The 14,554-nt window shown below is 46.0% G+C and overlaps 1 protein-coding gene across 3 annotated transcripts in view; it reads left to right on the top strand.

Moving 5' to 3' along the window:
* The window catches only part of EXOC6B (exocyst complex component 6B), a 311,652-nt gene that overhangs the window by 236,009 nt on the left and 61,089 nt on the right, over positions 1-14,554 (top strand). For all 3 annotated transcript variants that reach the window (XM_055795537.1, XM_055795536.1, XM_055795538.1), the window contains exon 20: positions 480-553. In XM_055795537.1, the coding sequence (XP_055651512.1) occupies positions 480-553 (74 nt within the window). The remainder of the gene's footprint in view (positions 1-479; positions 554-14,554) is intronic.

The following is a 14,554-nucleotide window of genomic DNA, read 5'->3' as shown; positions in this document are numbered from 1 at the left end:
GATGTGGCTGGGCATATTTTTTTGAAGAATGCTTATGGAGCCTGGTGACAGGCGTGAAATTAGAAAATTCCTTCAGCGCCCTAAAATATAAATAGCTTTCGGAACTGAAAAGAGTTTCACAGCTGAAGATTTTATTGTGTTGAGAGGAAAAACTTTTCCACCCCCATCCCCCCCTTTCTTCTCGGCGAGCTGTTTGTCCATTCACAAAACAAATACTCTGAAGCCCAGTACGGCTCATGGGAATAAATTTCAGGTCGAATTAGTACAGTTTCCTTGCTGTCAGGACGGTGGAATTAATGGTGTTTTGATGACACGAATTTTGAAGGGCGAACAAAGACGCTGAAGGGAGGGAGACATGACTCCTTAGAAGCGCGGTCCTCCTCTCCCCCAGCCTCTCTTGTCTTCCCTGTCATCCGTCTGCCAATCTCCCTGTCCATGGTTAGTTAAAGGCGCTTTTTATCCTCTTTTCTTTCCCACAGAGTTTGCCAGATCCGGCCCAGTGCCTGGGTTCCAAGGGGACACGCTGCAGTTGGCCTTCATCGACTTGAGACAAGTAAGTCTTTGTGTTTTTGTTTTTTGTTTTTCTTTTAAGATGTGTGACTGAAGACCATCAGGTCTTAAGGAAAGGGAGAGGAGGGGAAACGGCGTCAGTGATTTACGCCAGAGACCTATATTTCCCCCCTCCTCCTCCTCCCTGCGCTCGAAGCCATCTCCTTATTGAGTGCGCCGGGGTCCTGGAGATGGTGGAGGTGAAAAGGGCTGGTGGTACGGGGGCGAGAAAGAAAGCCATGCCTGACCCTGGCCGATGGGGTCCATTGTGCTCCCGTTGGCTTCTGCAGACGCGGCAAAAAGATAACTCGGCGACTCTCCCGGCTGACGCCAAGCAGGTGGTGCTAACAGAGAGAGCAGTGATGCAGAGACCGCCCGCCTCGAGGACTTTTGTTCACAGATAATGCCCACAGAGGCGTTTTGCGAGGGTGAAGGAATTTGCATTCGGGTTTGTGTGGGGAGAGTATGCCTGTGTGCGCACCCGTTTGTGTCCGTCTTTGGCTTAACAGTCCCCCCCTGCCCAGTCCCCTCTTCCGCAGATGGTCCCCAGCCATGAATGACAAAGTGGCTCCTGGGGAAGATGATTGGGAAAGGCTCCACCCATCGGTGGCCACCTCTCGAGGGGGCCCCACTAGGGCCAAGTTGACCATAGCAGGTACTGAGGCATCTGTGGGGCTTGGCAAGCCAGTTTAGGGAAAAGGGCCATTCTAGCAAGTCATTTGTTTGGGGTAGAAATGGGCATTATTGATATACTGGGCTGGGGGGAAAAAGTGAGGTGGTCCTGTCATCTCTTGGCACTGAAGATGGATGGGTTGGATAGAAAGTCTGAATGAAGTAAGACTCAATGACTGATGCTTCTCTCCTATTAAAACAATCTTTTTTTGTCTGTTAAACCCCCCTGGCTTTGTCCCTCCTGCCATCATGATGCAGTGCCTCTTGTTTTCAGGGTTGACGTAGTTTGCATTCTGAAAACTTTCGGGTGCCGAGGGTATTTCTTAAATCTGCATAATCCCTTATATCGATGATCTCCTTACCACTGGGACTCTGATTCATGCTGGAGCTGCTTTTAACCCGTAAGAGTTTGAGAACCTCTCTGAATCCAATTGATGTGCAGGGAGCAATCTGTCATCCCATGACACTTCTGCAGAGCAGCAATAAGTTTAATATCATCGAGTTGCTGCGCGTTCGCTTTTCGAATGCGGGCCTGCCGGTAACTGCCAAATTTGTTTGCAAAATGGTCAAAAGAGCTACATGGGAAAGGTGTGTGTTATCACTGCTACGTGTTGACACTTTTATCTTCATTAGCTTCTTGGCACTTTACTGACTGAGGCACTCAATGCGCTCACAACCTTCTGGGTATGAGGAAATGGGAAGCTTTGGTCCTTTTCCAAGCACGAGGACATGAATGCGGGGATTTTGAAGAGGAAAGCTGTGGCTGTTTGAAGAGTGAAATGCCTTAAAAATGCTCGGTGAGGTTCAGCTATTCTGAGCCAGTGCATTAGCAGTGAAATGTTTGTACGGCTCATAAATGCAAAACGCAGCCAAGTGAATTCAGCTCTGGCAAGGAGAAAGCTAACAGTAGCACTCTCCTATTCCTCCTCCTCTGTCAAATGGTCGTCTTTGTACACGGCGTTCTCTGCTTGGTTTTGGAAGGGTAGTCCCAACTTTTCTTTTTCTTGCATTTAAAAATTACAGCTTTTCTGAATATTGCAAGGAGAAGGGGGAGATGCTCTGGCCTGTTGAGTTTGAGGTGAGGGCAGGCAGTCCTAGAGCTTCTGGATAGCAGGGATGCTTGTTGGTGCCAAGTATGATACAGATAATGGACGACATCTTGTTGCTCCAATTAGAGAAGAATCCACCTATCACCAGCTTATGGAGATTAGCAATAATGTACAAAGGTGAAGGAGTTCCCTGCTCCCTTCATCCTGTTGATGACCTAATCCGGTGACATGCCATGTGTCACTAAAGTCCATCTGTGTGAAGCTCCGTCAGCTGCTCTGGGGCCGTCACAGCTCCAGTGCTCCCTTGGACTTCTTGGACTGCAGCTCCAGGTGCAGGGTCAGGGAGCAGGGGATAGCTGGAAGGATGGGTGGATGAAGGGGTGCAACAAAGAGAGGTGTTTGATTTGTTCTTCGACTTGTTAATAGTTTGTTCATTTTGGACATTGCATTCTTTCTCTTTTAAACCACCAGATGTTAACACAATATTGACTTAAAGCTGTGAACGAGGACAAAGATAGCACCTGATAGTGTTTGTGTTTCTGGCTGTTTTCCTTCGCAGAGGAACGAATGCTGGCATAGCTGCTAAAAGCGTGTTTCCAACCTGAAATCTGGACAGGCTTCTCAAAATTGTTACAAGTAATTTCAGGTTTATGTTTCAGGTAGGTATATACTTACCTTGGAGCTGCTCTGTCAATTAGCGTGGCTTTGCACGAGCAGGCAGAAGCAGTCTGGCTTGGTTATGTAGGAAGGAAAAATGACTGTGCAAAAAAATGCACCAAGTAAGCAAGGAGGTTAAAGAGGCTTCCCCCACCCGGCCCGATATATTTCAGTACTGGCTGTTACAGAGCAATTGTAGATGAGAGAAAAATTTCAAAGGAATGTGGGACAATTAAGTTTAAGGGAATGACCAAAATTAATTCCTAGTACGATAAATTACAAAATGATAGAAAACCGTAGTGATTTGGTTTGTGTCTTGAATACAGGTCCTTGTAGTGGAAAATGAGCCCTATAAAATGTCATTGTCTAGACTAGGGGTCCTCAAACTATGGACGGTGGGCAGGATACGGCCCCCAGGGTCCTCAATCTGCCCCCCGGTATTTACAGACCCCCCCCACCTCCCCCCTGCTGGGGGTTGAGGGGGGAAACCAAGCAGCCGCAGATGACTGCCTGCCACTGCATCCGCACGCCAGCCCCCTGTTTAAAAAGTTTGAGGACCCCTGGTCTAGGAGCATTGGAGTTCCTCCTTGTTCAGTGCAGTGGATTCAAGTGTTAGATTCCCCTGTACATTACAAGCCTGATTTTCCCTTGTGCTCAAGGAAGTTGGGAGCAATTCCATCACCTTAATGGTGAAGAGGAAAAGAGTAAAGCCCTGAGAATCAAAATTGCTATTCTGAGCAGACAGTAATTTTAAAAGGGACTTTTCTTCCCATCCCGGGACAATTCTAAATCCACAAATGCCTTTAATGAGGTGATAAAGTATACCAAGTTGCATCTCAAATCCTTCTGTAAGAGCCCTTTTATAACAAGGGTCTGACAGTGATACTCAAATATTTAAGGCTTTACAAGGAAACAATAGTTACTTTTTCCCATTAAACTTTGCTCTTACAAACTCAGTGCTATATGTTGGAAATCTGAAATAAATTTAGTTCCATAAATAACCTTCTTTAAAATATGAAAGGCACCTAAATAATTTAGTCTTCTGCATCTTCCTTTCAAAAGTGATTTAGGCGCTTCTGTCCAAATAGCATTGAATGTCCAAATACCACTGAAGATCTCCAGGAGCTTTCAAAGCAGCCCCAAGCCTGCACATGCAATAAGTTCACTGTTCTCCCCGCAGCTTCTGGCCAGCTGGAAATGTTTTAGCTTTTCATTTTCTTGGGTTTATTATAAGAAAGTTAGTTGAAGAGGAAGGTTTTATGTTTGTCTGTGAAGTCGCTGCAATCCACAGCCTTGCTGATCTCTCCTACAAGCCAGATCGACACTCATGGCCGCCCGCCAAGGAAAATCTGTCTCCAGCACTCGAAGAATTTCACTCTGGGCTGTAGCGAGGGAACGTACTCAATGGATTAGAGCTCCTTACTCTAGGCCTCTCTGTCTGTCCAGTAAATTATAAATCCTGTGGGCTGAATTTCCTCTGCAAGTGCAAGCTTCAGCATCGAGGGAGATCTAGAGAAAGGAAGGCAGGAGCCCATCTTGTTGGGGGCACACGGACCTGCAAGGGATGAGGACAGGGAGGTTCCACCCTTCTGCTCCATCATTTATTCTGGAGTACTTTATGGTTATAACTTGGTGGTAGTGATGAATTTGAGCATCAGCTCTTCAAACCCCATCAGTGAGGCTGACAGGCAAGCGCTATCACTGGGCATGGAGCAGCTCTTCTGCTTACCGCTCGCCCAGTAGCAATCATTTTGTGCGTCTTCTTACTGTGTTTGAAAGCTGGTTGTGGTTATTGTGGGTGCGTGTTGGATGCTGGCTAGCTGGGTAATGAGAGGTCTCCCTCTGATGCATTAATTTTTCCCTGTTACCTCTGATGGAGATGCTTAATAAAAAGGGTGTTGCCCTTAGGAACACAGTTCCCTTCCATCCCTGCTCTGTGCCCCATTCTTCCCTTCATACAGGTTTCCTGTCTCTTCTGCATCGTTTGCATAGTTGCTGAAGGGGCTTTTTTTTCATGTAGAAGGCAAAATACGAAGTTAGGCAGGAGCTTTTAGTTGTGTGAAATGTGCGGTTGTTCCATCTTTGCATCCATCTTAATTTCCCCTAGTGACTTTTGAACCTCCTGGCCCGTTTTGGCCATGTTTGGTTGATGGGTCTCAAATGTGTAACGGCCCTACATCTGTGTCTAAAAGTATAAGCCAAAATAGAGGAGAAAAGTTGCAGTGTGCTCATCCCTTAGGCTCAACCTTGGGAGAAACCCATGGTGAAACCTGGATTTCTTGGTTCTATGCTTGGTTTTAAGGGACCACCTGCTGCCGTGTAGGAAGCAGCAAACTGTAAGGTTACGCTGAGAGATTCAGTGATGCTGGTGTTCGTGGATATCCAGCTTAGCTTTTTATGAAAACACCAGCTGATAAATCAGGTTTTTAAAGCTCTGTCTGACTTGGTTGTTGGCTGCTTTAAAGGCACTTGGAGGGCTGGAGCTGTGCAAGGTGAGCCTGTATTGAGAGAGGTGTAACCCTGTCTCCTACTGCTGCCATGTGGTCCAGGGCTTCCATAGCCAGCCCCAGGCACAGTGGCTGAGGGCAAGCCCTTCCAAATTTAGGCTAAAGGGCCAAGGCCCCATGGGTCTGTGCCTGGACAGGACACTGCAAGGCTCTGGCCACCTCTCTGCTCTGTTCCCTGAGGCAGTGTTATGGTGGGAAGGTGGAGACAGACCCTCCTCGAGTTCCGAGGCAGCATCCAGGACAGCGTGCACGTTTGTTCCCACCAGGCAGGAAGCCCTGGGTTGTTTTTCTTAACTTGTTTTTATATTTTGTGGTTGAATGTGGCTTCCCTGCCCTGCAATGTCTAATGAGATCTCTGAGGAGCCGTGTGAAAACAAGACATTGGGTGAGCCTGGGAGCCAGTCCTGAGCCTGCTGAGAGGGGAACTGCCAGTGCCATGAGTGTGCAGCGGTGTGGAGAGAGGCTCGTTAGATGTGAAACTGGTTTGGCTTATTTTTCCCCACTTATTTTGCTGATAGAAGTTGAAAATCGTATTAGAGGGACGATCAATTAAGTTAACTATCTCAACGAGATGTCTCCTCTTTGCATGTGCTTGCTTGTGTCTCTGAAGCACAGGTGTCTGTTTTAAGAGTTCAGACAGAGTAGCTGCTGCGTTAATCACTGGATGCAGTAAGGCAGAGATGAAAAGGTGACTCATGAGTTTCAGCTCATGTGCCTCCTCGCCTGTCGCTGTTTTTCTGTGAACTGCAACACCCCTGGCCCGCTACCTTGTCCATCTTCAGCCTCGTGGCTTGGCTGGTTCTCCCAGATGCCTGTTGCCCTGCTCTGGCTAAAGGCTGCAGCATGGCAGAACTATACACTATTTTTTTTTGAGAAGCACTCTTGTACATTTTGGTTTCTGGTCATTAGTGTTTGATGCCCTTTGCAAGGGGACTTTTGCAATAGGAAGACAACACTTAATTTTACATCTCACTTAGCTTACATTTTCTCCTCTCCTTATAACTGCATCCCTTTACTCCTGTTTACCCTGTATTCTGTCCTTGCTTGATAGTGCTTGCTTTAATTATTTAACCATTACTACACAGCCTCTGCCACATTCTCCTCCCCAGCAAAGTCATCTGAAGCCCTTCAGTGGCTCTTGAGAGCGGTCCTGCATGCCCTGCTTGCAGCTGTCTCCCAAGCGGTGTCAAGCGAAATGTTGAATTCTATTAATCTTTCATTGCAAATGTCATCTTCTTGTGCACTAAGGAAGCAAGAGGTGTGAAGACACATGTTCCAGTTGCAGCCTTAATTCTTAATTTCCCAGAAATGATGGGTTTGAGCTAGTTTTATCATTACCATTAAATATAGGGTTTTGCCGTTAAGATCGTATCTCCAGGCTGTTAATTACTTTCGTTGCTGCTCTATGAGTTCCTTCCACTGATTAGTATCTTTTGGATAACACAGCCACCGTTATTAATCGTGTTCATTACGGTAGTGCCTACAAGCCAACTAATAGCTGCCCATTTTGCTGGGTCTTGTGCAAACACGAAGACCTGAAGAGTCTAAACAGATGATGGAGACCAGGAGGGGCAGGCCAAACACATCTGACTTACAGCCAAACACATTACTGCCAATTAAATGGTATTTTGTTTCCTATCACGATGCTTTTCTAAGCATCCAGAAGCCATTGCCACATCAGCTTCCCAGAGGTGGAGACATTATTGCCTTCATCCTCTGTCACACCTCTCTACTTCCATAGACCCACATTATGCTGTTTTTTCTAAATGCCAGATTGCCTGGGGAAACTAATTTTGAAGCTGTAGTCTGGTGTTAATTTATGGTGGACCTCAGTGGTGTCTGTGCCACTCCAGCATCATGCTGAGTTTCATCTCAAAAGCTATCTGTATGGAGTAATACCATAATTTTGTTAACAAAAAAGAGACTTGTACATTAGCTTTCTCCCTCGAGAAATGCCTGGATTTGTTTCCTAAATCCATATTGGGAATGAAATTACCTTTGAAAATGTGTGCTGTAATCCCCTGGTGGTAAGTAACAGTTTGTGTAAAGTTACAGATTTATTAAGGCCCGTTTAAAACCTTATGAATTTCACGTGCTCATACGAGTTGCCTGCTCTTTGGAAGGTGGAGCTGGCCATGCCCTTCAGCTCAGGTTAGAACCTGTTAACGAGGTGTGCCCAAGGCCCTCGACATCTGGAGATCACATGAGGCTGTGGGACCTATTTCCATGTCACCCCTTGTCCTTCAAGTGCTCTTTTGATTTCAAGGTATTTAGGTGTCTCCATCCATCTGTTGCCCACCCCATGTCTCCCTAGGAAACTTGGAAGAGGTGAAGAAATAGAAAGATAAGATGGAGGGAATGACTTAAAAGAATGCAGCAAGCAAAATGAACAAACAAAACCGTGCAGGTGTTTAAGGAGGGGCCTTTTGTGCCTTATTTTATGCTCTTAATATCACCCGATCCTTCTGCCTTGATGTTAGCACCATCCGTTTTAATCCCTGTTAGTAACATCAGAGCAAGGTGCTTTCTCTTTCTGGAAACCGTTTGGACCTTGATTAAAAGGTGTCTCAGAGCAGTTAGGACACATAAGAAGTAGCAAGAAATGGTTTGCAAGCTGTGTTGGAACCTCCTAAAGGTCAGGCTGGACTCCAGCATGTGGGAGTGCTTTTCCAGGCATCCTGCACCTCTTGGGTGCTCAGCACCTAAAGTACTCCTACAAAAAGGTGCTCCATGTTGGAGGCCCACCACGGATGACAGACAGAGGCATTTTTTCTCCAGTTGGACACACCTTTATGTGAACGTCCATGGAGACGTGCTCAGACATGGATTGTTGGGTAGGCATTGCCCAGGGAGCTGTGCAGGAATCCCCTGGGCTGCGGCTAACCCAGTGCTCCAGGAAGGACATTCCAGGGTCTTGGCCAAACCACTGTGTTTCTGGCTTGTTAGGCTCAGGGTACAGGGTTGGTTGTTATTTTATTTTTTTTTCTGGTGCCCAAAACCCAACAGTATTTGAAAAGGGCACATTAAGTAGTTTATTTATTTTATAAATCGGTGATGTCTGACTCACAAAGGCAGGATGCTTCAAAGTTTGTGCTGAAAATCCAAGCTGCTGCTTGCTATGCTCTGCAGAAAGGAGATGGGGAGAGGGAAAGACACGCAAAGGCGTGAGCTCAGAGCAGATTTAGAGCCTTAACTCTGATTTTTCTTGCTTTGGCGGGTTTAAGCTAGTCTTAGTGTTACTTTAAACATACCCTTCTGTAGTTCAATTATATTAAAATCATAACGATCCCTAGTCCCTTCGGCTGCTCGAACTTGGTTAGATTCCCTCACTTTTGATCCAGGAAGGATTTAGTGGCATGGTGAGGAATTAAAAGTGCCTGGATGCTCCCCAGAGCCTTCAAACAAAAAAGAAATCAAGAGTGCAAACATACTCTGTTAGCACTTCTCTTACGTGGAGGTTGCTGCCTGGGTTTCTTTCGTTAGGGCATGGCAATGGAAATTGTGGGGTCTGTCGACACTTTATAGACTGGAACAATAAAAACAAACAAACAATCAAATCCTCTTTCATTGTGAGATTTTTGTGCTAGACAAAAGAAATAAAGGGAGGAAATGAGGAATCTGAAAGTGGGAAATGGACTTTTCTATCACATGGTTGTCTGTTAAATTCCTCGAGATGTCATGTAAACAGTGCACCAAGTGTGTGTACATGTTGAAATCAGAAGGTGGTGGGGTGGGAGATAACTTGTTCTCACCTTAATCTGTGCTTTATGATGACCCTGGAGGTTTTCTGGCAGCCAACTGGGCTTTTGGTGCTGTGGCCACCCCCAGGTCTGGAGTTTGGTCCCATACACCCCACGCCACTGTGTCTATCTGCTGAAGTTAATGCAGAAATTACATATTTTTCCTCTTTCCAAGGCTGTGCACTGAGAGCAACTCAGTAAAACATTATGCAATCACTCATTATTCCTTTCTCTTGTTTTCATATATATTTTATGGTAACACAAGCAGTGCAGCTGCTCAGACGGGACTCCATGAAGAACGTCAGCGATAGGCAACCTTGCGCTGGAAGGGGGAGCACCTTTCCGATGTGTTTTATTCCTCTAAGACTCAACAGTAGACTCTGCCTCCTGCTGAGCACCCCCAGCTCTGGCTGCTTGTGGTCCACCCACCCTGGAGCAGGTTGCTGTTGCTTCAGGCATCTGCTGCCGTGGCATGAGCAGCAGGAGCTGGCCCGTGCTGGTGGGAGCAGGGATCTCCCTGCTGTGCCCTCTAATTGCAGGAGGCTGTGAGACAGTCATCCGACCGGGGAAACAGACACCGCTGGAGTTATAAGGCCCACTTTCACCTTTAACCTGCTGATTGAGGTGGGATTGATGGGGAATAGAGAGGGCCAGAGGTGGTTGCCCTTCACCTCAACATCACTGCCTGTGAAACTGAATCCGCTCCGGCGATCTGGGCATGCCTGGGAGCTGTCACTCTTGAGCTGGTGAGGAAGAGCCGTCCATAAAGAAGCCTTTATGGAGCTGCCTTTCATGACATCCTAGCTTCACCTTGTGCAATGTGGGGTTTTTTTTCCCCCTGAGAGCTCCTGTTGCTTCTGTGAAAGTGAAGAGTTGCTCAGCTCAGCTCAGCTGGTGGCTCTCCCTGAAACATGTCAGCTGGACCTTGGTGGGTGGTAAAGTCAGTTCTGCAGAGCAGTCTTGTCCTTGAAGCCGCAGGGAAACAGTATCCCGATGCATCCTTGTAATTCTTCTCCTTGGGATCTCTCAAGTGCAGCTGGATTGCTGGGTTGTCATTTTCAGAGCAAGGGAACGTCAGCTCTTGGAAAGCCTATTGCCGTATTTTGCCACTCAAGCAGTCAACTCTCTGAAACGACACATGCAAATCAAAAAGTGCCAGTGGCATGATGAATACCTGGGGAAGGTATGCAGGGCAGGACTACTGGTGCTTTTATTCATCAAGGTGACTTCAGTTGCAAGGTGGTGGTTTGAGAAGCCTTCGGTACCACCCTGTATCCTTTAGGAATGAACTATTGATTACCTCTTAGAGAACCGGTCCTGGAGCAGCAGTCTGATGTCAGACTCTCCCATTGATTTTTTTTCCATTTGATTTAAAGAGTACACGTATTGACTAGCATTTATGTGGTGCCGTACACATGGATTAAGAGGTTAATAAATGAGATAAGGTTTGGGAGGAAAGGCAGGTGACTCATATGCATCAGGGCCCTGTGAAGGAGAGAAGATAGAGGAGAGGGAACCTGACCTCTTCATGTTTTGAGCTGAAGCAGTGGAGAGCCCATGCAGGAATGGCAGCGGTGCTGGAACTTCAGAAGAAACCAGCAGAGAGGAGATGTGTCCTCCAAGTAAGTCAAGAGTTGGGATCTCAAGATTGTATTTTAAGATGACTTCAGTGTTATAGTTCAGCCAACGATTCCTACATGGAGCTCGGTCACTTGAGGTTATTGTACTGCACATTACGCACAAAAACATTGATCCTTCACAGTTGTCATTTTTATTGATGAATTGACAGCAAGGTGGCACTATATAGCAAGGAACATTACAGTATGATTTATTTCAACTTTTCTATTAGTTCTCTCACCATCCCATGATAAAAATAGTAATTTGCATTCCTACAGGTTCTGTTGTTTCCAGGGCACGCGTGTTTGATATTAAACACATGGCTGTAGTTGTTGCTGTTAGGTGTATAAATGCATTATTTTCTAGGTTGGTTCTGCTAGGAGGGATTACAGACTGATCTGGTGACAGTGGGAAGGTTTGTGCCCTTGCTCTAAATCGGTACGTCGGTGTTTAAGTGTGGTTTTCCTCTGTAGTGTGAGAGGAGTGGTACAGGTGTCTAGATGTGGATGTCTGCTGCTGTTGTAGAAGCCCAGAAGTATCCTAGATGTCCACAAGACACAGGTAGACAGGACACAGGCATTCAAGAGGCTTGTGCCTTGCTGGAGTAGCAGCTGGTGGATGCCCTTAGGTGGCTAAAGTGGCACCAGATACCTCTCTTTAGGACATAGTTTGAATGATGGTTTATTAAGGTATGTCAATGTCCGTTTTAGTAACAAAACTGAGCTCTGAGGTAACAGCTCTGCTACTAGTAGAAGTAATGGAAGATGAGGTGGGTTTTGTTCTAGCCCATGGGCTGGTTGTATTCCAGGTGTATGTGCTAATGCCATTTCAGTTTCTATCCTTAAATGTACCTATGCAATTTCATGGGGCCAGGAGTTGGGAACATAGTTGCCAAAAGGCAGTTCTTTTGCAGGATGAGAGGAAACAGCCTCAAGTTGTGCCAGGTGAGATTTAAATGGATACTAGATAGATATTAGATATCCATATTAGATGAGTATTAGGAAAAATGTGTTCACCAAAAAGGTTTTCAAGCATTGGAACAGGCTTCCTAGGGAAGTGGTGGACTCACCATCCCTGGAGTTATTTAAAAGACGTGTGGATGTGGCACTCAGGGATATGGTTTAGTGGTGGACCTGGTGTTATTTGGTTAATGGTTGGACTCAATGATCTTAAAGGTCTTTTCCAATCTAAATGATTCTATGAGTCTTCATGCCCAGTGTTAAAGTGAGCAAACCAGTAACGTCCTCAGTTGACTTTCTGGCTTTTAGGTTGACTTTACGTTCTTGCCCATTAGTCAAATGAACAGTTAGTCCTAGAAACATAACAAACTTCACCACAGCATCACAGATTTAACATACGTTAGAGATCTGGTGTGCAACTTTGACTTAATATTAGAGTAAGGACCCTTGTTATTGCCTATTTTATATGTATCCAAAACAACAACGTGAATTCCAAGGTGGTGTGTGAGATCAGCAGAGTGCTAAGGGGGCTCTGTGTGCTATGATCGATAGGAAGGAAGAGGGCAATTAGGTTAATGGCCTTTAATTGATAAAGATTGAGGGGGTCTGACCACCAGCGCAGAGGTGTGGCAGTTTTCTGCTATGGGGCTTGTTGGAAGATCTGGCTGAAGGTGAAACCAGTCCAACAGACACACAGATTTTGCACCTGGTTCTAAGAACAGGTATGAAGATCAAATAAAGTGAAGACAGATTCCTTCTGGACCAAGAGGACCTCCTAACTTTCAGGACTGTCCAGGCAATGTCGAGGGGAGAGTAAATGAGGGATAGAGGAAGGGTACATCTGCATGGTGGCAATGGAAGTGGCCCACTGAGGAGTTTCTGCTTTGCAGGAGAATGTGTTGACTATGCTCTGTAACAGTTCACAGTGCATCGCACGTCGTTTGCAGTAACGCCTGAGCTAAGGTGAAGCCAAATGACTGAACTCCATTTTGCAGGCTCGACCCTTTCTCCAGTCACAGGGTTTGATGTACCTCCAGGGGCTGTTGAGGTTTCAGCTGAGATGAGCTTTCCTCTGGAAATGGTTGTGGCATCCCTATGGCTTCTGATGGCTCGCTTGAGGTTAAGCGATGGAAGAACCATTCAGTCTTCTCCTCCACCTCTCACTCCCTTTGAATTGCTAGTGGCAAGATGCAAACGTCCTTCAGACAACATATCTACGAAGCCTTCTGCAGGAGGCCCTTCCAGCGCACACAGAGAGGGTGGCTTATGCCCCTCTTGTAAAAAAAAAACCAACAACTCTGTTTTGTAATGGTTTTGAACCTGAGTCTTCTGCACCAAAAAAGAGGAATGTTTGCCTGCCTCCGACAGGGGTGAAGAATAGGGTGTTTTCCACCGTGGGCTGCATCTTCCTGTGACTGAAGACAGTTCAACCCCAAAAGTGAAGGAAGAGAGGTGGGTGGAACGGAGACATATGACTCCAGACAGCATTTGTTATATTTAACTGTAATCTGTTCATTTAGCACCTGTTATTGCTGGATGCTGTAACACATTCTTGGACACCGTGTCTGCCTTGGTAGGGCTGTTATGAGATGAGATGCCAGACAGGTTTCTGCTGCAAAGACCCATCACCAGCTTAAGGTGTGTTTTCACATGGTTCTGGTGGATAATCCCTTGCTCCTTCTAATAAATCTAACAAACCACACGAAGTGCAGCATTTATTCAGGCCATGTGCTCATGCATATTAATCTCTCCAGCCGGCTTCTCCTTCATTCATTTAAATTCTCCTTCTCTATCAGGGCCCGGTGACAGCACTTCCCTGGGGGATGTGTTTTCGTGTAACAGCTAGCTGGCGTCAAGGCTCGTGGATCGATACTGTGCATGCTTTCAGCGTTTAAATTACCACCATGGTCTGTTGGTCTTGGCTTAGGCAAAAGAACCCCTGTGATGAAATGACACTCGATCTGGAGTTTGCCAGATAGTGTAAACAAGCACATTAGTTGGCCCGGATAGGCATGATAATTGCAGAGGGAGGCTGTTGCTTGATGGATCCATTAAAGTCAGCTTCAGGGAGCTGCATCGTCCTTTTACATTGCTGCAAAGAAAAGACTGAAAAAATAGCTGTGGCTGGAAGGTCTTGCTGTAGAACAAGAAGCACCAAATCTATTCTTCACTCTTCATTGCTGTGTTTGTGCCGCTTGCTTGGTGCAATTTGGGATTGCTTAGGGATCCTCTTTTTTTTTTTTTTTTTTTGGTGCTTCCTGCTGTAGGAGAGCTGTGGTTAAACGCAGTTGCATAGCCATCGCTATTGAGCAGCAGCATGCTATAGAAAATGGGTAGAGTTTTGTGTCCTTCTATTCCAGACCTCAAGTTCCTCCTTGATCCCATTGGAGAGGAGAAGCATCTGCCTTTCTCCTTCTCCAGAGCAGCTCTGACCATTTGCAGAGGACAGGGGGAACTTTTTACTTGCTTTAAGAATTTCTGTGCTTTGCAGAATTTTTGCTGCAGAAAGAAAATTTACAGAAATTCTGCAATTTGGAGGGGAGGTCCCTGGGAAAAGCATTTAGAAAGGTGTGACAGAGGAGTGAGGGGGGGATCCTGATGCTTGTTCCCTGGTACCCACTCGTGTTGCTGAGAAACAGGTCAGTCACAGGGAAGGTTTTCAGGAGACATGGGAGTTACTTTGACTGAAGTTTGAAAATTCAGCTGTAAGAATATATTCACAGTATTAAGAGCTGTGGACCAGCTCTGACATACAAAAAAATAAATAACTGCTGTAATACTAGATGTTAGCTGCCCCAGCTTTG

The sequence above is a fragment of the Falco peregrinus genome, chromosome 2, assembly GCF_023634155.1.
Source record: "Falco peregrinus isolate bFalPer1 chromosome 2, bFalPer1.pri, whole genome shotgun sequence".
Lineage (NCBI taxonomy): Eukaryota > Metazoa > Chordata > Aves > Falconiformes > Falconidae > Falco > Falco peregrinus.
Note: the sequence above shows the minus strand (reverse complement) of the source record. Positions and strands in the feature narration are given on the sequence as shown.